This window comes from Boleophthalmus pectinirostris, unplaced genomic scaffold (assembly GCF_026225935.1).
Source record: "Boleophthalmus pectinirostris isolate CB_2022bp ecotype Guang Dong unplaced genomic scaffold, ASM2622593v1 HiC_scaffold_16, whole genome shotgun sequence".
NCBI classification, from domain to species: domain Eukaryota; kingdom Metazoa; phylum Chordata; class Actinopteri; order Gobiiformes; family Gobiidae; genus Boleophthalmus; species Boleophthalmus pectinirostris.
In genome coordinates this window covers 8130203-8153474 of record NW_026571095.1, presented here as the reverse complement: position 1 = coordinate 8153474, position 23272 = coordinate 8130203, and the positions used below count along the sequence as shown (strand labels likewise).

At 38.4% G+C, this 23272-nt stretch overlaps 1 protein-coding gene across 1 annotated transcript in view; it reads right to left on the bottom strand.

The window, feature by feature from the left end:
- The window catches only part of LOC110157831 (vang-like protein 2), a 39129-nt gene that overhangs the window by 4395 nt on the left and 11462 nt on the right, over positions 1-23272 (bottom strand). Inside the window, exons 2-7 of the mRNA XM_020922222.2 lie at positions 8734-9018; positions 7149-7266; positions 3485-4092; positions 1791-1924; positions 1558-1693; positions 345-588 (exon numbers count right to left, since the gene is read on the bottom strand). Coding sequence (XP_020777881.1) covers positions 345-588; positions 1558-1693; positions 1791-1924; positions 3485-4092; positions 7149-7266; positions 8734-8804 — 1311 coding nt within the window. The 5' untranslated portion in view covers positions 8805-9018. The remainder of the gene's footprint in view (positions 1-344; positions 589-1557; positions 1694-1790; positions 1925-3484; positions 4093-7148; positions 7267-8733; positions 9019-23272) is intronic.

Below are 23272 nucleotides of genomic sequence, written 5' to 3'. Positions count from 1 at the left end.
CAAAACATGTAGTCGAGTAATTGTTTTATTTAGATGATTAGAATTTATGAGGGACAACAACAAAAAAGAGAAGTGAACAAGTGAGTATATTCTGGTGTAAGTAAGAAAAGAACTTCACAACTTTAATCTTTTCTGCAGAAGTTGTTTTTGCATGAACTCTGCCTGCAGGTGTAGTCTCGTGAGTGCAGTTTGGGTCAGATACTTTTGCAAAGCCCCCTTTTCTGTCTTTAGTCGACCAAAAATGTATTTAGTCGACAACAGCAACAAGTTTAGATTGTCCGTTCCTGTGCACAGGTTGAAACTCAAGACAGTGAATTACAGCTTCAAGTCCTGTATTGTCTGACCTTGGGCGTCATGTTGTGTGTGATGCAGAACTGCAGGTGTGTGAGGATGCTCTCCATGCTGTGAAAGGCCTGCTGTCTGGTGGTCCTCAGATACTTCTGCATGGCCCGGGCCATTGGGGCAAAGATAGCCTGAGCTGCCTCCCGGGGGTCCATCACCTCTCGGGGGGGTTTGGGAGAAGCACCAGCCTCTTGCTCCTGGAGCCTCCGGATGTGAGTGAACGCCTCCTCAACAGCCACTACCAGTCTGCAAGAGAGAGAAGATATGAAGTAATGGTGGATATGATAATAGTCTGCAGTCAACACCAGTCTGAGAGAGAAAGAAGAAAAGACAGAAGAGGGTGGATATGAGATAATAATCTCATAATAATAATAAAAGCCACCAGCAGCTACTTTTTATTGTCCCCGTAGTCAAATTTGTCCTCTACATTTGGTCCAGAGCAGTGCCACACCCAGGGACCCATTTCCAGATCTTGAAGTTAGTGTTGGTCAGGATGACCTAAGCTGGAGAACTGTATCTACTGTGAATGTTTGGGTTGAGAAGAGGGTGAATACAAGATTATAGCCAGTCAAATGGTGTGTAAAGATCCTCCAACACTAGCCTGAAGGAGGGAGGGACAATAAATCTTATAATAACATTTAAGTAAACTGAGTTTAAGATTATTAAAACATCCCAAGTCTCCTCTTCCAAAGAAGCAATGAGTTAATGGGCTTGGCTCACAGCACAAGACAGGACCGTAAACAGGAAACTCATCAGTGCCTTTGTCATTGTCATTACTGTGTCCATATTGTGAGTGAAATTGCATTTCTAAAACCCTGATTCTTATTTGGCCTGGAGGAGGGCGTGTTCCTGCTTGTTTTATTGGAACTGTTGCTTATTTGGCTATTCAAAGTTTGGTTGTAACTTCCTATTGCCATGGAATCATACAAGATGAGGTGCCACCTCCAAAAAGTTACATAGTACTGTTTTAATAATTGTTCATTTAGAGTCACCAGTTAACATGTTGTCAGTAACATCCACCCACAGCTCCCTGGTCACTGCTTTATCTTTCAATATTTAGGCCTATTCATTATAACACGACTCAGCAAAAAGCCTCGTAGAGATGAAAAGGGGCAGGGAGTAGTGATTCTAACAGTCAGGTTCCCAGGCACTAAGTGTGCACAGAGCCTATTTGAATGTCAAAAACAGTAAATAGTAGGGACTCCATTGTCTGACCTGGCCTTGCGTTTACGGACCCTCCTCTCCATCTCGGCCTCTTCATAATAAAACTCATTGTGTGAATTGTCTCGTCTCCGGGCGGCTGCAGCGATCATGGCTCTGGACTGACCACTCGAGTTGTTTGTGGGGTTTTCTGTGATAACACAAGAATAAAATACATACAGTAATAAAAGCAATAAAGTATTCTGTAATCATAAATATATGTGTGAGAATAGTTCTGCTGTGTGTACCGTCGATGGAGTAGACTTTGAAGCCGCTCATCTTCTTGCTGAGGATGGACTTGGGCAGGTTGTGGGAGGCGGGGTTATAAATGGGAAAGTCGCTGTAATATCTGTCCAGGACCCACACAGCAGCTCTCTGGATACTGAAGCACATGAGACAGGGAGGGATGAAAAATAAGTTAGAAGTAAGGCATTTAATAAAAATGCAAAAATAGAAAAAAATTATTATTTTTTTCTTCAGTTTTAAATTTTCTATTTTATTCATAAATATTCCCCATCTTCAAGCATTTTAATCATAGGTTGCTGCCCTAGTCCTTATTTCCCTGGATTGTCAAAATATATATGCTAAAATATGCTAAGATAAATACTATTAACTCGATCATCTATTCATTATTGTTCTATTCAATTACAAAAATGCAGTAGTGACAAACTGATCTGTAAAGCTGGTCACATGATCAGGTGTGAGCTGGAGATATTTGTCACAGTGAGGGACAGGAGGACATTGGAAAAACTGCTCACCCACTGCACCAGGCTACAGAAGGACAGACAATACTCCCTACAACTGTACAACAACTCACCCACTGCACCAGACTATAAAGTCTATAAAGGAGTTCATTCTCCAACAAGCTCCTACAGCTCTGCTCAAACAGTGAGAGATACAGGACTACATTCATAATATAATACTCCCTACACCGGTACAGCAACTCACACTTATGTAACAGATAATACTCCCTACAACTATGTAACGACTAACCCTATGTTCTGTCAATCTTATCATTTTTTTGCACTGTTTTTCTTATGACCTCTTGTATTTAGATGAGATATTTTTATTACTTATTTTCTGTTTTATTTTGACTTGTACATATATATTTATTTGCCTTATTTGAAACCTGTCTCATTATCTTTTTTGCTGCTCATTTAGAATGTATTATTACCATTTTTTACTCTTTGTTATTACATTCTATTGTGTTATGTGAGCTACTGTGTCCAAGATATTTCCCTTGTGGATCAATAAAATTTTGTCTAAGTCTAGTCAAAAACTAGAGCCAAGAACTCAACTCAAAAATCATCATTTTAACAATATATATTTTACCTGCCTGCATTTGTATTAAATATTATTGCCCTATAGAATGTCGTGATACCAACACACTATAGCTGCACCGTCCCACTTTAACTGTGTGTTTTTACTGTATATTTAGAAGGAAAATTGTGTCTCGTCTCATCCATATAATATGGATGGGACGAGACATAATTTCCACAAGACAAAGTGAGACACGAGTTTGGGTCCATGAGAACGAGACAAGAAGAGATTTTGACATTATTTGTGAAATGTAAATAGTCAGATTTAGTTCCCAAAGTTGGCTTCAGACTTTATATTTACTTCAGTCCATATTTTTGTTGTCATTCTCCCAGTGAGAATGTTGAAGTTGGAACTACGGCTTCTCAAAAGATGCAACATAACAACATAACCACTTAACCTTTTCTGTCCAATCCAAATGGGGAAAAAAATCTCACGAAATGATTTTTCCCATGTGCACACAGTCTTGCAGCATTAGAAGAAGTAGAAGTAATGATTTGAAATTGAATTGAAACTGAAGTCATAATTTCAACAAGCATTTACATGGCATTCATTTTTTGCATTTATCAATCACTCTTCATTCAGATTGACACATTTCTTAATACATTTGAACAGTCTTCCTCACCTGAGATGCCCCACGTTGTAGAACTTGCTGGCTCCATCGCTGCTCCTCACCACTTTGATGCAGAAGGCGGGCTGCAGGTGCCTGATCTCCAACAGAACCAGGGCCAGATACTGAATGAAGAGGAGCGCGTCCACCAGAGAGGCTGCGTACTCCACTATCCCCCTGTAATCCCTCTCTCTGGGCTCCAAAACTCGCACGCCATAAAACAACCAGTATGACGCCACGAAGAGAAACACCAGCACCATGAGCAGGCATCGGAAAACGAAAAACCTCGGCAACGTGGCGCGAGGAGGGCGGAGAAATAGAGCCCACGACGATATGAGAAGAACGAGGAGTTTGAAGGCCAGAGATACGTACAGCCCTTCACACGGGGTGCCGCAGGGCTCTAGACTGTCCCTCCACAAAACCTGCGGGATGATGAGGAACGCTAGAGGAGTGAGTAAAGCAAAAAAGCTGAGGAACCCGGCCAGAACAGGTCCCAGGAAGCGTTTGCATTCCAGAGGCGTGGTCTCCTCCAGATCTTTGGACACTCGAGTCAGATCCTCGTTGGAGATGCTGTGCTCGGAGGTTCCCGTGACGACGGTGGTGGTTTCGCCCCAGTTATCATCCTGAGAAAAGACGAAATACAACAAATGTTTAGGCGAGATACAGTGAAAGGAGACAGAGGAGGTTTTAACTAGGGCTAGAATAGACTAAAGGAATTCTTGGTTGATTTAAAGGCCCATATTACGCTATTTTCTGATCTTTTATAATGTAGATTCCACATCACAAACAGACCTGGAGTTGTGTTTTGTTGCATTCACACATGTTTAACACACAAACGCTGCTAATTTCTTCTCCCAAACAGAAAACACTTACACTTTGTGATGTCGTGTGGTAATACAGGAAATGCTTAAAAAACTGTGTTTTTTTTTTTTATTCAAATGCTTTCACTAGAATCATTAAGTTGATTTCAGCCTCGGAACTGCCAACCAACGGTAAATGGAAAACTTACCACTACATGACATCACAAGGTGGAAATGTGTTATGTTTTATGTTTTATGATGTAGACAGACTAATAATAAAGGGTTAAGGCCACCACACACTACAAAAGAATTTGTCTGATTTTGGCTGCAATTTGCTTCTTTCCAAGTTCGGGGAGGTGTGACCCGACTTTTTGTCTTCGTGTGCGATTTTGAAGCCGCTGCACTTCTCGTGTGTGTGGTGTCGGTGTCAGTTACAGACCATAACCACCAAATATCAGCAACGCCATGGTAACATCAATAAAACAGAGCATCAGGGGTAGACGGAGTGACGGACACAGAGATGCAAGATACAAACTCGGGAAATAGTGAAAATTATTATTCCTCACGTCTTGAAAAGTGGTAAATTTAAACTGCCGCATCTCATCTACATTATCCATAGAAATTGTCCTCCACAAATAATGACATCCAGTCCACAAAACCGCGCTATTAATCCAGTTTGAAGCACTCTTTAGGTGAGAGTAGTTCCTCACCTGTGTCTGTTTACATCCACACAGAGCACGGATCGAGGTGAAGCTGCAGATAAGTGATAGTGACTACTTCTGTTCATTAAAAATCATGTATCTGAAGTATTGCACAATATTTCACAAATAATAATAACAGAGTTTTGACTTGTATCTAAACTAGAAGTGCAGTGCTCTGATCTTTTGAACACTTAAGAGTCTCAAAGTGCGTGATTTTACTGTAGACAGGAAACAGTTGACGCGATGAGGCTCACAACTTTATGGCCTGTTTTACGCAGACATATCCCGCTGCAGTCTGTGTGATCGGAGATTTTCGGAGATGTCTGTGGTGTGCGCTTTTTTTTGTACGTTTAAAAATCATTTAAGAGTGAAAAATCCTGTAGTGTGTGGAGGCCTTTACTCAAACATGTGTGAATGAAACAAAACACAACTCCAGGTCTGTTTTTGATGAAGTAACAACATTATCACATGGCTAAAAACTCACAAAAGTCAATTTTGCATAATATAAAACCTTAAAAAATATGATTCTATCTTAAGTTATAACACCAAGTATTTGCATAAATGTATCCAATCAGATCATTCCAATTCTTAAAGTGTCTAAATGTGTGTCTGGTTGGGTATTGGTCTAACTGTTACTTTGACATTAGCACAAGAATTTACAGTTTCCCAATAGATGGAAAAAGATAATAATCAGCTGCAACTTGGGAAGTTACCACAAAGAAAATGGACTTGGTCTGTGTTTTGATGCGTCTCTTTAAACAGTCGAAACTGGAGACAGCAGAGGTCACACACTCACAGACAGACATGCACCCACACTGAACAGAGCAGATTCCTGTGTGACTCAGTCTGTGTCCTTGGCTCCTCTGCACATAAATATTGTGGTTTAAGTGAAGTTGACATTTTGAGGATCTTTTACTGTTTAGACTGAACACACTGGCTCATAAAACTCACTGTGGATTTAAAGAGGGTAAAACGAAAAGGTCATCTATTCCGCTTGTGTCTGTTTTTATAGTTATAATATGGATCGTTATGTTAGAATTTGAACATTTTCATATTCATCTAAAATTATTTAAAGATGCACTATGTAAACTTTTTTGTTGGGGGCCTGTCACCTGGTTATTTTTATATGTCGCTGCTCTGTCTGGAATGTTTCACAGAAAAAGGCATTCTGACTATGAGCAGGGTCACCTCTCCACAGATCTGACCGATAACTTGATTTGTTTTGGTCTCCATGAAGATAGAAAGGTTTAACGCCTTACTAGGGAACATTCCAAATAAAGCAATAACATCTCCATGGAGAAAAAGATCTGATGGAGCCTCCACCAGAAAAGTTACACAATTGCCACGTTTACATGAGAGCTTTAATTCCAAATAAAAATAATTTTATTCTGAATAAAAACAAATTCCGCTTTAAAAAGACGATGTAAACACTTAATTCCTAATGAAAATGATTGTTCAGAATTAAACTTAATTCTGAAGTAAGTGGGCGGTTTATTCCAATTTTAAAGCCAAATTAATTTATTCCTCGATTATGTAAAAGTTTATTCTTTTAAAAAATAATTGGGTCGCCCTTCTGATGCGATCCTGACGATCTGGCTCCACCAGTGCTGGCTTCGGACTTTCATCCACGTCTCTTTGGATTTGTGGATTTCTCTTCCCTTCTCCTCTTCAATTGACAGACGTAAAGTGTGATGAGAGAATTCTCCAGCTGCTGCACAATTATCATCGGAACGACTGCAGAAAAGTTTGTATCTTGTTTGTGTCCGTGGCGTAACGACAAACCGAGATGACAAAAAAGCTGGTAGCAGCTGAAGTGTGTGTTTTCTTCCGGTCGACATAAATACGTTGGTGTCCCTGTCCAATCAGAACCTTCCCAACACCTAGATGTTGAGCGGAATTAAACAAAGGTGATTTAACGTGTTTTTCATGTAAATTATTATTTCCATGTAAACTTGAAGGAGAATATTTTAGTTCTGAACTATTTAACTCAGCACAATTAATTCAGAATTAAAAAGCATCATGTAAATGTGGCCAATGCATCTTTAAGGTACAGAAGGTTAGAACTCAAACCATGATCAGTCAATAACCAACGAGCAGATTTGACCAACATCTGTGTGTGTTTAAAACCTCTGAAAAATCAACTTTACACAACATGTCCTCTTTAAATTAGCCTCATACCCTGTCCTCTCTGGCAGACTCGTCCAGCAGAGGATCTCCCGGGGTGTGGATGGTCACAGACTTGTCTCCGCGGCTGCTCCCATCTCGACTTTTGGAGCGGTGACGATCTCTGCGATCCCTGACAGAGAAACACACTTCAATATAAATAATACACCCACAGAGAACAACCGTCATACTCACTTGTTTAAAAATTCATGAATTTGTTAAATAAATAGACTATCAGAGTAAATGCTGTTAAAATGATCCTCTTGTTGGCCTTGAACATTTAATTTAATCTCTATTTAAGCAGAAAAGTCTAACTGAGATTTCAATTGTGATTTTCAGTGGTCCCCAGAAGGCAGCCCTATTGTGCGTTTTTATTAGTAACATAGTCATTTGGCTGATTTTTAAGACAGATGCCATTCCTGCTTCCTCTAACCACATGATTGTGACCAAATGGCAAAATGCTCTCAACTGGTTTTAACCTCGTCAAAAGGCAAACACTTTTCTAAGTATGGAATATGCCACATTTTATTTGTTTATTTATTCGCAGTGTGTAACTTTAAAACCACACTTTGGAACATTCTACATTTAGGTAGATACTGTACGTTTTATGCCATATTGTGGAATATTATAGCCAAAGGAATAACATTTCCATGGAAACAAGCAGGAATAAGAGTCATGTATGTGGAGATGCAAGCACACACTGACAAAAAGGATGCATGTTTTTATGCTTTTCGATGCAAAAATATCAATCATAGAGAAAAAAAAATTTAAATATTTTTTTGGAAACATACTACAGACCAATTACAAACAGACCTGGAGTTATGTTTTGTTTCATTTCATGTTTAACACCGAAACTCTGCAGAATAACGGTGAGTTCTTCTCTCAAACGAAAAAGCTGTTAACTTGAAAAATACCACTACATGACATCACCAGGTGGAACAGAGCATTTAGAGCTTTGGAGATGTGGACAGGTTGCTCAGACAAGGTTAATCGAGCATGAGTGAAGGAAACAAAACACAACTCCAGGGAAATTTGGTTTTGTTATTTTAATGGAAGATAATTTATTCGATCAGATTTAGAATTTTAAATGCTGAATTTCTTACTTTGAATTTTTTAACTCAGAAAAAAGATGTTTATTATTTTTATTCTGAATCTTAGTTGCTGAAATTTTAAGTGTACTTTTTCAATATGTTTCACATTCAAAATAAAAACTAAGTTATTAAGTTAGATCTAATCACTTTGGATCGATTCCTTAGGTGTTTGCATCTTGGATTTTCCTGTGAATTTTTTCACTCCGAATTTCACACTCTGAATTTTGATTGTTGAATTTGAGGGCTTGAAAATATTTGTGCTGAATATTTAAAAGGTGATTTGTTGTATATTATTTTATTTATATTAAAAAGTACACTTAAAATTTCAGCAGCTAATATTCAAAATAAAAATAAATTCAAACATGTTTTTTCGGAGTTAAAAAATTCAAAGAGAGAAATCCATCGGCATTTAAAATTCATAATCTAACAAAACAAATGATCTTCCATAGAGGTGGCATTATAACATGGTCTAAAATACAGTCTGTACCTTCCTCCTTCCTTTGCCTCACCTGTGTTTCCGGGAGCTCCGTGAGTGGGAGGACTTGTATGAGTATCCCGAGTACTGAGACTCGTTGTCCATGATGAGAGTGGGTTTGGAGTGGGCGGTTGGAGCCCCCCCTGTGCCCCCCCGCAGGGCCCCCTTTCGCTCCGACAGAGACAGAGACGAGGAGATGGACAGAGCCAGGGGCAGAGCCAGCAGGTCCACCTTACTGCGCAGGGAATCTATCTTGGAAACAGGAGCAGGGGCTGATGGGTAAAAGGATTATGGGCGAGTGAGGTAAAGAGGCTCCAATCTGAAAGACAAAAAACAAAATATAGTTAGGGAAGTTTATTTAAATCTGTAGTTGACTCGAAACTTACTGTGCTTAAAGACTAAAAAGGGGGTGTGGTGTTCATGCAAAAACAACATCGTGCAAGTCCAATGAAGAGCTTGAAATGGTACAAAGGTAAATACTCAGGAAAAAAGAACAAGATGGTGAGCTTGAAAACATGGAGTGTCCAGCACAGTCTATAGACTTAAGCCCCACCGAGCTGGTTTTAGTATGAACTGGACAGAAGAGTGAAGCAACCTACAAGTGCCACACATTTATGGGAACTTCTGCAACAGACTTTGGAAGAACTTTCTGAAGAATATTTGATTTCTATTGTAAAAAGAACCGAGCCACAAGTGAGTTCAGCTCTTATGTCTGCCAAAGAAGGACACTTTCATGAATAAAAAGTTTAGAATACGTTTTGGTCAACAGTAAACAGTAAAAAACTAGAAAAAGTGTGGTGTTCTAAAACTTTTGACTGGTCGTGTATGTACAACAAGGGATATGAAAATTTTCTGGTGGAGTGTCTGTCAAATGCTTTTCTCCATGGAGATGTTATGTCTAGAATGTTTCACAGTATGGCATTAAACCTTTCTATCTTCATGGAGACCAAACCACATGAAGTTACAGGTCAGATCTGTGGAGAGGCGATCCCACTCACAGTCAGAATGTCTGTTTTTCTAGGTATTTTTGAGCTTTAAAACCACCTGTAATTGAATAAATATAAAGAAGAGTTGTTTAATGTCATACTGTGGAACATTCTAGGCACAGCAATGACATCTCCATAGCAACAAGCAGGCAATGAACCCCCCAACCAGGAAAGTTACATAGTGCACTTCAAAATGTGTTATGGCAAGCCTATTTTGTACTCAATTTATTTTGTATAACACATAAATAAATCACAAAATCACAAAATGGTTGATTTAAAGATGCACTAAATAACTCTTCAGCTTTTCATGTCATTGCTCTACCTGGAATGTTCCACAGTATGACATTAAACAGCTGTACGTTACATTTATTCAATTACAGGTGGATTTATAGCTCAAAACTCCCTAGAAAAACAAAATTATGACTGTGAACAGGGTTGCCTCTCCACAGATCTGACCTGTAACTTGGTCTGGTTTGGTCTCCATGAAGACAGACACCATACTGTTAAACATTCCAGACAAAGCAAAAACATCTCCACAGAGAATGTAGTGTTTGACAGACCCTCCACCAGAAAAGTCACACAATGTACCTTTAAACCACAGAAAGTTAGATACGTGATATTGTGATTCTGAGAAAAATCTAAACCTCACAATATTGTTTGTCGCAGGATGTTAAAAAAGCAGAGAAACCAAGACCGCGATTCTTTGTTTCAGAGCAGCCACTGTGAAAACATTTCAAAACACTTTTTTATCTTAATTCTTTGGGAAATCATTACAATGTGTTTAAAAGTTGCTGGTTTACTGGTTAAGAACAGCTTTCTCACAAGATCTAGAGACGGGTCCCACTACACTGCTCCTGTCAGGATTAACCCCGAGACAGAGAAGGATGGGTCAAATGCAGACAACACAAAGAAGTACCATTTAAAAGTGCATTTGGTTTGCTATTTGTATGTCTCCATGGAAACGTTATTGCTTTGTCTATAATGTTCCACAGTAAAAATTAAACTTGTCTATCACGAGGGAGTCAAGCAGGTTACAGCACGGCGCTACATTACAGTTCAGATCTGTGGAGAGGTGCCCCTATTCACCTATTCATTTATGGAATATTGTGTTTTTGAGCAACAGAAACACACACGTAATGACAAAATGACAGAAGTGTATGTTTAATGTCATACCGTGGAACATTCCAGACAAAGCAATAACATCTCCATAGAGACAAGAACGAAGAGGATCCTAAACCAGAAAATTTGCACACAATGCACCTTTAAAAAATAAAACTTTCTGCCTTCAGAAACAAAACAATGTAACTTTTTGGTTCATCGCCATTTCTTTGCCTGGAATGTTCCACAGTATGACTTTAAACAGCTCTACTACATGTATTCAATTACAGGTGGTTTTACTTCTCAAAATACCTAGAAAAACAGACGTTCTGACTGTGAGCGGGGTCGCCTCTCCACAGATCTGACCTGTAACTTGGTCTGGTTTGGTCTCCATGTAGATAGAAAAGTTTAATACCATACTGTGAAACATTCCAGGGAAAGCAATAGCATCTCCACTGAGACAAGCAGGAGTTACACAGTCAACCTTGAAAAATAAAACTTTTGGCCTTCAGAAATGTCAAGTATAGCTGATCTTGGAATATTTGTCTGGTTTAGGTTTTAAAAGTAGATTTCTGTTCAATCTGCACATTTTAACACTCCCAGGAGCTTTAACATTTGAGAGAAAACTGAAATATGGAACTAAAATAACACAAAAAATCCTTGTAGAGGTCCAAACTACAGGGTTAGCAGCTTTTATACAGAAAGTGTCGGTCCCCAAACTTTTTTGCGCCACGGATCCGTTTAATGTCAGACAATATTTTCATGAACCGGCATTTAAAGTGTGGCGGATAAATACGACAAAATAAAATGATACACCCAACAGAAAAACGGTTGTATTTTGTAAATATAATAATAAACACTTCCAAAGACGTCTGTTTTTTCATTTTGCAGCTTGTGGGTTTAATATTAGCGTTAATGTATCACGTGACCGAGACAAGCGTCTTCACATGTACCAAGAGTAAGGCTGAAAATCATTAAGAAGCTGCCGATACGATACATAGGCCATGATACGATACATATCTTGATACAGAGGACTTTCGATTTGATATGATATATTTCAAATTGATTTGATACGATTCAATAAAAAATAAAGGCTAAATTATGGTTGTGATACTAAAAGTCTTTGTTAAACCACTTCTTGTGCAAAATTCATATAAAACATGATAATTTTAATCATGAAAACTGTGAAAATGTCAAATGTGTTTCATAAACAAGTTTCCTTCCTCTGTTCAAGCAACAAAACTGTAGCGTGGTAACAAAATAATTTTGTAAAATATACCAAAAAAACACTCTTGGCAATATACTGATACAACAGCCCACAATATCGATACTGTATTATATTAAAGGATATGATTTCGATATTTTTGCACACCCCTAATACAGAGTGAGTCAAGAGTGAGGCATAGATGGATGTAAGGAAGAGAATTTGGTCATTTTTCAAAATAAAACATTGTTCAGACTCTGATAGTAAATAAAACTGAAATAATGTAAGTTATTTATTCTTTCTGGGGGTTAAGGGCCACTGCTATATTACACAAAATGGACTCTTTGAGCTTTAAGCTGTGTTATAATGTTGTTTGCTCCTCAAAAACAGACCTGGAGTTGTGTTTTGCTCTGTTCCATCTTGTGATGTCATGCAGTGATAGTTTTCAAGTTAACAGCTACCTTTTAACTTTTAATTCAGTAGCGAATGGAATTTCCAGGCCTAAAATGATCCAAATGATTTGACTGAAGGTGTATGGAGTTTAAAAACACAGTGAAGCACTTTCTGTAGTACCACATGACATCACAAAGTGGAACAGAATGTTTTCATTTTGAGAGAAGAACTCAAACATGTGTGAATGAAACAAAACACAACTTCAAGTGTGTTTGTCAGCCTAAATCTGCAGGGTTTGTGTGTTAAACATGTGAATGAAACAAAACACAACTCCAGGTCTGTTTGTGATGAGGAAACATTAGAAAATAGATCAGAAAATAGCGTAACATGGCCCCTTTAATACCAGACTTTACATGTAGCTAATTGGGACATTTCAAACTGCAATTTCGATTCCAATAGGGAGTTCACGTCTCTCTAACCACCAGGGGTCGCTGTAATGCACACCCCTCCCTCCTCATATACATTACTGTGTTGGTCCTGCTCTAAACTGTGCCAGACCTAATCATCTCTCTCCCCTCCTTCACCCTGACATAATGGCGGCCGTATTGGATTACTGTGTTTTCTCCTAAACTCGTTTGGCCTCCCGTCTCACGTTCTCCTCCGCGCCGCTCTCGTCTCCGGGGAAACGGGGACTCGTCTTTAGCGTGGGATCAGAATAGAGGCGGCCGTGATGGATGTGGTGGTGTCACTGGAGGAGAGGTGATAAAGAGAGGGGCGTGGCCTGGGTCCTTTCACTGTTTGAAATGTGGAAGGATGAGCAGAGTTCAACAGGGCACGAGGAGTCACCAGCGGAAAGGAAACGTTTGGGTTGTACACAAAGTAACTCAAAGTGCTTTACTGAATAAGAAAAATATTAAAGGGCCCGAATCCGTATATCATTCGTTTTTCAATATAAAACTAAAAATAAGAAAATTAAAAAACAACTATTTTCTTTATTGTTTGTCAACAAAACCAAAAAAACTCCCCCCAAAAAACAGCCGTTTCCCGTTTCCATAACTTAAACTGCGATGCCGGACTGAACCAGGACTGAACCAGGACTAAACCAGGACTAAACCGTTTTCAGTCCTGGTCTCAGTCCTGGTCTCGGTCCCGGTCTCAGTCCCGGTCTCAGTCCCGGTCTCAGTCCCGGTCTCAGTCCCGGTCTCAGTCCTTTATCCGTTATCCATTTTTTCATTTTGGTTTTGGAGGCAAATAATGAAGAAAATAGTTGTTTTTTTCATTTTCTTATTTTTGGTTTGATATTGAAAAACTAATCAATGAATGATACACAGACTGGCTCATATTATGCCATTTTCTCATCTGTTATTATGTTGTTTCCTCATCACAAACAGACCTGGAGTTGTGTTTTGTTTCATTCACACATTTTTAAAGGTGCACTATGGAACTTTTTGTTTGGGGGTCTGTCACCTTCTTGATTCTATTACATGAATTTAATAACAAGTGGTTTTAAAGCGCCAAAATACCAAGAAAAACAGACATTCTAACTGTGAGCGGGGTCGCCTCTCCACAGATTTGACCTGTAACTTGGTCTGGTTTGGTCTCCATGAAGATAGAAAGCAGGGAAGTAACGATATCCAAATCTCTCGATACAATATTTTCATGATATGCATCTCACGGTACAATATCTACTGCAATATTTTGGAAAGGCTACTATTATTGTAGATAGAACACTTTTTTGCTTTTAAAATACAGTGACAAGATTTTGGTGTGAATTATTTCCATCATAATCCCAAGAATTCAAGTAAAAAAACTGATCTCTTTATTTTGTCTGTGCTGAAATGAATCATGGGATATGTAGTGTCCTATGTTTATTATATCATAAAACAAGACATTAAAGTAAAGGAACTTGTAATTCAATATGTTGTGACAGCCCACGATATTATTGAGATAATTTTTCTCCGTAATAGAAAGGTTTAATGCCATATTGTGAAACATTCCAGACCAAGGATCTCCAACCTGTTTACTTTAGTGAGCCTTTACAAAATGAAAATGCCAGAGAGCTACTAATTTGAGGAGTTGCATAGAAATAAATTAAATATAACAGCAAGCCTTTGACGGGGAACAGTTAGATTGCTATGAAACATACACTACCGGTCAAAAGTTTTAGAACACCATACCACACTTTTTCTAGTTTTTTTTACTGTTTACTGTTGACCAAAACATATTCTAAACTTTTGATTCATGAAAGTGTCCACCTTTGGCAGACAGATAGATTTGGCAGAGCTTGAACTTGTGTTTTGTATCTTTCATCTTTTTTTTAACCTCTGACTGTTCAGTTTCTTCCTTTGTACCATTTCAAGCTCTTCTTTAACCATATATATATTTCCTCTTATTTAACACAATACACAGAATTCTGAAATCCCTTGACTGGTGAGTTACTTTAAAGGGAGTGAAGAGCTACAGGTTGGAGACCCCTGTTCCAGACAAAGCAATAACATCTCCATGGAGAAAAGCATTTGACGGACACTCCACCAGAAAAGGTTACACAATGCACCTCTAACACACAAACCCTGCATATTAACGCTGAGTTCTTCTCTCAAACAGAAAACACAATGTTCCAACTTGTGATGTCATATGGTAATATATAGGGATGTAACAATAACCGAAATATATAGTGATATCGTATCATCAAAAGTCCCACAATAATATCGTGGGTCATCACAATATATCAAATTACAAGTCTCTCAGCTCGAATTAATAGTTATGGTTAGGAGGTGTAACAATATCCAAGTCTCACGATACAATTTTGTCACGGTATGAACCTCACGGTACGATATTTATTGCGATATCGTAGGGAAGCTCACGATATAGTGGGTAGGCTCACGATTAGGGATGTAACAATATCCAATCTCTCTGTACGATATTTTCACGATATACATCATCATTGAGATATTTTGTGGAGGCAAACAAAACTGTTAATATGATACTTTCGTCTTATAATGCTTTGACAAGACTTAATCCAAAGAACTAAGACTTAAAAGTGCTTAGAACTGTTATTTCTTCTTGTAGTCTGTACTGAAATGGAGCAAAGGATCATGGTCTATGTAGTTACCTGTGTCTTTTTTTAAGCTATTGCTGCACCATAACTCTTAATTTAAGCAAAAAGACTTGTAATTCGATATATTGTGTCAGTCCACAATATTATTGTGAGAACTTTGACGATACAATATCAGGATATTTTGGTTAACGTTACATCCCTAGTTATGGTGCAGCGTTATAGCTAAAAAAAAACCCCAGAGCACTACATATACGTACCATGATCCTTTGCTCCTTTTCAGTGCAGATTACTAATACATGAAGAAATAACTGTTTTTAAGCACTTTACAACTTAATTCTTTAGATTAATTATTATTAGATTGTTAGCCTCCACAAAATATTCCAATAAATATCGTACCATGAGATGTATACCGTGAAAGTATCGTACTGAGAAATGTGGATATCGTTACATCCCTAGTAATATAGGAAGCGCCCCACTATAATCATTTGGATAATTTCAGACCTGGAATTGCCTGTACCTGCTGAACTAAAAGTAAAAGGTAGCTATTGACATGAAAAGTACCGCTTCATGACCTCACAAGGTGGGACCGAGCATTTTGAGCTTTGGAGATGTAGACAGACGAATAATAAAGGATTAATCAAACATGTGTAAATAAAACAAAACACAACTCCAGGTCTGTTTTTGAGGAGGGAACAGGATTATAATAGTTTCAGATCATCCCATCAATGTTGAACCTTCTCAGTACTTGTTTGGGATCAGCTCCAAAAACTTGTCATATTAATCTTTTGGCTCAAAGAAGTATTTTTCACTGACAACACTCAAGTCTTTGGGGTTGAATAATGGCCCCGTTTTCTGAGATTTCACTTTTGTTTATTCATACTGACAGAGAATAACTGATGTTGTGGATAGGCCCGGTATTTACAGAGATATGAACCATAAACCAGGTCAACAAATCTGTAATGTGACAGTTAAACAGCAAATTCCACCGGAGAATTCAAAGGCAATTCACACACAAGGAAGCTATTTTTCTGCCCGCTTAAACCTTCATTCAACAAAATAAAGGTGTTGACATTTACCTGTATTAGTCTGATCATAGTTATTTGTTTGTTTATGTCATAGTTGCTAGGTAACATATGCCATATTTGCTGCCCGTGTCCAACCAGAAAGTAAAATTATTAACTTAAATCAAAATTACAAATCTCAAAATAAAGGTGTTGGCGTTTATCTGTATTAGTCTGATCATAACTCTTGTTTGATTACGTTATAGTTGCTAGGTAACATATGCCGAATACTGCTCGAGCATCCCCCTGACTTGAAAGTCCCAGCACAAGCATCCCATTGTCTACGAGTGCCCCCTTCTCTTGGGCGGCACAAGGGTAACTGCTGTGCCCGGGAGAGGGGGGACATTCTTGCTGGGCTTTAGTCAGTCGTGTCACTGTGATGTATTGAGTTAAAAAAAAAATCATCATTCGATATCATAATAAAATGAAATGTGAATGTAGCGAGACAAAAAATGTTGGGCGTTGTTTACAGAGGTGGGGACTTGCAAGTTGTGACTTGGACTCAAGTCAGACTTGAGTCACTATTTTAGGACTTGAGACTTGACTTGATAAAATGGACTAAGACTTGGGACTCAACTTGGACTTGAAAGTCAGTGACTTGGGATTTAACTCTGACTTGAGGCCGCTGACTTGAGAAGACTTGAAAAGCACTTTTAAATTTGAATATTTTCTATTCTGATCATAATTATTCACACTAAGATCTTGTCAAGACATTTAAAAAGGAAAAATTAACCCAATTAATTTACACAAATACTAAATACTCATATACAAATATACAATGATTCTTTTTTTAAGTACAATTTATCTTAAAAGTCAAATAAATTGCAAAAATCTAAGCTATATTTGGTATTTTGGTTTAAAGACTTGAAATGACTTGAAGCTCAAAGCAGACGACTTGGACTTGGACTTATGGGCCAGTGACTCGAGACTCAACTTGGACTTGCCTGTATTTGACTTGGGACTTGACTCGGACTTGAGGTCACAGACTTTCTTGAGACTTGCAAAACAACGACTTGGTCCCACCTCTGCTTGCTTATGTCATTTTACCAATCTTCCCGAAGTAGCACATATTTTTCAGTATGTGACATCAATATAACATTTGCAGAAGTTTACTATGAAATCATATTTTAAATTATTTTTACTAGTTCCCCATGTCCTATAGCATCTGTAACTGTTGATTTGGGAAGAAATATAAATTATTTCCTTAACTTCCTTAACTGCCATGAACATAATTTGTAAGAAGTGCAACACACTTAGTTTCATAAAGGGTATAATACAGGGGGACCTTCCAGCCTGGGGGACTTTCCAGCTGATTTCCCATATGCCATATCTGCTACCTGTGTCTAATAAGGAAGCAGAATTTTTAACTTAAATCAAAATTGACAAAACTAGAAAACATGTAGCAAAATGTAGTAAAGTCTGAAATCAAAACAAAATTAACATTTTGCACTTAACTCTAAGGATCCTAGGCTGTTGTCCTGACCTATTTCACAGTGTTTTCAGACGTACAGCATCTATAATAAGACCTGCTCTCATAGCCAAAGGCAGAAGTGTAAGTCACAGGCCTAGTTTAGCTCTAAAGGTCTATTATGCAACTTTTCTTCAACTTTTCTTCACCACCTGCTTGTTTCCATGGTGATATGACTGTTTTGGGTAGAATGTTATGTAGGTCTGAAGCAAGATTATGCCCAAAAACATATTCTAAATGCACAATATTGTTAAAATGTATGTGTGCAACTTTTTGGTTGGGGGTCCCTCAACATCTTGTTTCTATGGAGATGTCATTGCTCTGCCTGTAATGTTCCACAGTATGACATTAAACAGCTCTACCTTACATTTAATCGATTACAGGTGGTTTTATAGCTCAAAAATACCTAGAAACAAAATTCTGACTGTGCGCGGGGTCACCTCTCCACAGATGTGACCTGTAACTTGGTCTGGTTTGGTCTCCATGAAGATAGAAAGGTTTAATGCCATACTGTGAAACATTCCAGATAAAGCAATAACATCTCCATGGAGAAAAAGATTTGACGGACCCTCCACCAGAAAAATTACACAGCGCTCCTTTAAAAAAAAACATAAGCTGCATTAAAGAAGAATGAAATACGAATTAGCTTGTATCTCTGATTAGTGGTAGAAGTTACTTGTTTGACCTTTAACGACTCCATCTGTATAGTACTACAAAAAAATAACCAAAAAAATAATCTAACACTGCGAGGTCAGACGGAAGTGAAACCGTCTGATGAATCAGACTAGAACATTACAGGCAGCGCAATGACATATCCATAAAAGCAAGCAGGTGAAAAGGTACAAATAAAAAACACCTTTAAATCAAGAAAGTAGAGCATGTAAACTGCAGATAGAAGCCTTCGATTTGCCACCATATACAGTAAATCTTACACAATGAGAACTGTGGTTGGAGCTGAACCTCAAGAGTCTGGAGCGAGTCTGAGAAAAGCTTTTCAGAGCCACAGGATCCTGAAGAGACTAATGAAGGTCTAATGAGACAAATTATGAGGCAGGCTCTATCTCTGCTGTCTTTGTCACAGTGACGAGGATCTGGAGAGGAGAGGGGAGGCAGATGTTTTACTCAGTTATCAGTACTGAAGGTTAATTAGAGATGGGCAGATATGTTTTTTTCATGGCTGATGTCCATAGTAATGATTCTGGAATCCAGAGAAACTGATGGCCAAAGCTCTGATGATATATTTGCGCTAATATATAGGCCTGGTTTTTATTATTTTACCCAAAACCGGATATTAAAGGTGCACTGGGTAACTTTTCTAGAGGGGTTCAATCACCTGTTAGATAATAATAATGATAATACTACTGCTGCTGCTGCTGCTGCTACTACTGCTGCTGCTGCTGCTGCTGCTACTGCTACTGCTGCTACTGCTACTGCTGCTGCTGCTACTGCTGCTACTGCTACTGCTGCTACTGCTACTGCTGCTACTGCTGCTGCTGCTACTACTACTACTGCTGCTGCTGCTACTGCTGCTGCTGCTGCTGCTACTGCTACTGCTGCTACTACTAATACTACTTCTACTGCTGCTGCTACTACTACTACTGCTGCTACTACTACTGCTACTGCTACTACTACTAAGGCTACTACCGCTACTCCTACAACTACTGCTCCTCCTACTACTACTAGTGCTTATCCAGACGTTCAAAGTCGCGGCTGCCAATCTGCGCCATCGGTCCCTCCGACCACCACCATCACTCAGACACACCACTTTCATACTAAGCAGTGTGAGTGAAATGCCTTGCCTAAGGACGCAACAACAGTTTTTGCGACTGGCATCCCTGATTTTCCCAGTGTTCTCCCATCCAAGTACTAACCAGGCCCGGCCCTGCGGAGCTTCTGAGATCTGATGGGATCAGGCTTTGACAAGCAGGTAGATAAGATCAGAAAATAGGCTAATATGGGCCCTTTAACCACTGCGCTGAGTTTCAAATGTCAGTACAAAACAATACTAGCTTCCCAAAGGTACAAAGTTCTGACTAAATATTAAAAACTTGCCATGAAACATTTACCAATAGCTCAACAAACCCACTTCCTCCTCTCAAGTTTCTGTGGTTCTTCTGGGCAGTAATGTTCTTAAAGCGCTATATTTCACTGAACATACACCTTTAAATGGGGCTTAGGAGAGCAGCTGTAACTCTAGTCCCTAAACTTAACAAATGCACTTTTGAGGCAGAAAGGAGCCAGTTCTGGTTTCTGAAATTGGATGCGGCCCGTCAATCATCAGAGGAGACAAAACAAGAGTGGATATATGACCAGACAGACATGGGGCTATAATGAGAATATGTTCCAACTTTCTAAAATAAAAAGGTGACATTTTAGTTCATCTATCATAATTTTAAAGGCTCTCAAAATTTCTGTAAAATTCTATAACATCACATTGTATTGCAGATAAAACATTTACATTTTATTGTGAAATTTAACTTCAAATTAACCGAAATGACGTCTGATCCCCCCCCCCCTCGTTATTTTGAAAAACGAATGAACGAATGATACACGGATTCAGAAATCCACCACGCAGACGAGCTCACAGAAAACATCCTCGAGAGTTCAGAAATGACTCTTGCGCAAGCAGAAATCAACTTCAAGAGAGATCATTGTCTTTTCGAGGTTGCGTCTGCCCCTCAGTGGTCACAGATTTTTCGTACGTGTGAAATAATACAGTACACCCGAATACATATTTTATCGTGTGTGTTTGTGTGTTATGGGACTATTATGACCATTCACCAAAAACACAACTCCAGGTCTGGTTGTGATGAGGAAACAACATTAGATCAGACAATAGGCTAATATGGGCCCTTTAAAGCCAGGTCTATATTTTCGCATTGTTTCTAAATTTCTTGACTCCTCCCATATGTTCACTTATTCACCTGTGCCTCCATTTAAACTCAACACAAACTCCAACACACCCAAAATCTGAAGGTGTGGCCAGATTAAGTTTCTCTATTCATCTTTATCCTAAACCAAACACACAGATTTCCTCTCCACCTTTTACCTTTTAAATGAACCGAGCTTACTCCACACAAATGCAAAAAGCTGCTCTTTTTCACAACTTATTCAAAGTATCTTCAAATACTTCAACATCAGTGGCATTCATGTGACCTGGCCCCATTGACTCCTTTGTGAACGGAGAGCTATTGTCATTCGAAACACTGAGGTCGTCCTACGGGTTATTTTTGCATCTCCTGACCCCTTTTTCTATTGTGAGTGAAAGTGACAGACCCCAGGGGCTCCTTCAAAATAAAAGTCTAAAAAAAGGAGTTTGAGAAGTGCTCTGAGCTGTGGCAGAGAAAGACAGAGCAGAGAGAGACTGGGTGAATAAGTAGTAGCAATATTAATGGTTTTATACTAGTGTAATAAAAGTATAAAGTAATTAGACAAAGTTAAGATACTCACAGACACTGTGAGGCTTGTCCCAGTCCAGATATATGGTATAAGCAGCGAAATATTATCTTTAAACATTTTATTATATTTAAATTTTAATATTTTTTAACACAAGCTAAGTGGGACATTTGTATTGTTTTATTTTATTATGTTTTCGTATGTATTATCTTGCACTTTGTATTGTCTTTGTACAGTACTTTGTTCAGCTGTGGTTGTTTTTAAATTTGCTTTGTGGAAGGTAACAAAGTACACAAGTAAAAGTACAATGCTTAAGTACAAATTTTAGGTATCTGTACTTTACTTCAGTATATTTAAGAGTGGATACTTTTACTTCACTCCATTTGAGAGCAGTTATCTGTACTTTCTACTCCACTACATTTTAGATCTGGACTGATAAGTAAAAAGTACTTTTCTTTATGGTGTGAGACCTACTGAAATGGAGGCTTATTTTTAACACATTAATTTGAAAAACAGCTAGAAAAATTAAGAAATCAACTGAATCACTTAAAATCAGCTAAATACTTTATCAAAATCACTACATTTCATCTTTCAGTTGTTCAAAAATCTCAGGAAAATACTTTTACTTCTTACTCTTTAAATACATGTTTAAACAGGTACTTTGATACATTTACATGAGCAGATTTTTTTATGTGGTATTTTTACTTTTACTTGAGTAACTAACCTGTACCTGTACTTTTACTTAACAAAATTGAGATCTTCATCCACCACTATTAATAAATAAGCTTGACTAGCCCACTGTGTACTGTCTGTGTGTGTGTTATTGTCCGATAAACAGGAAGTGCATCTTAGCATGCTACAAAAAAAACTTCATAGAGATAAACTAGGACAGGAAGTAGTGACGCTCACAGTGAGGATTACAGAGCTATTGTGTACAGAGACTAATAGTCTCTGTACACAATAGAGATGTTCAGAATGCATAAGGTCAGCGAGGAATGACTTTGTAAACAGTTTGCAGAGATCCAAAGAACTAGTTATGTTTTTCATGTTCTTAGGACAGGACAGTAAAAATCTGGTAGAGCACCTTTAAAAAGGTATTGGGTACATTCACAAAGGACAATGAGGTTTCAAAACTGCAATGTTTAAAAACATGAAATCAATTAAATACAACTTTAGCAGAAAAAACTATATAAAACTGAATTATTATCCCTGACACTGATATTAGCTAGTCTGATTCATCAGCCGGTTTCACTTTGTGGAAACCGTCTGACCTCGCAGCATTAGGATTCGTTCGTTGACTGTAGACGGGTACTTTTTTTAAATTTAAGCAATCGCTGCTATTTGGTCGTGACGTATGTAATGCGCCATAACGCTCAGTGGTGTCCAAGTAATTTCCAGCACAACAGCAAACAAAGTAGAATGTGAAAATGCTCGATCTCGGGAATTGTTGCCAACACAGAATGTCTGTCTTTGTCTACATCCATCTCGACGCTTTGTTTACTGTTGTGCTGTACCACAAAAGGAACCCAGACAGGCGCTTGAGTTTGACGTGATGGCCTCACAGCTCTTGTCAGATTGGCCGGTGCATGGTCTACAACTTTCTGGGTTCTTGCAAACCGTCTACTGTATTCCGATTCCTGACCTAGTCGCCGGAGAGAAATGAAATTGAGCGAAGGCACTAGGTGACACCAGTTTGGCTAGATATTAGCACCTACTAGTATATCAACCCTCCCAAATCAAAGACAGTATAAATAAAAAAGAGAAAATATCTCTGGTTTCTTATAAACTAAACTCAAGTAAAAAAAAACAACAACTATAAACTATAAAGCCAGTATAAAGGGGGAGTGTTGTGTAAAATTGATTTTTAGGAGCCTTCTACCACGTTATAACATTGTGTTCCCTCATCAAA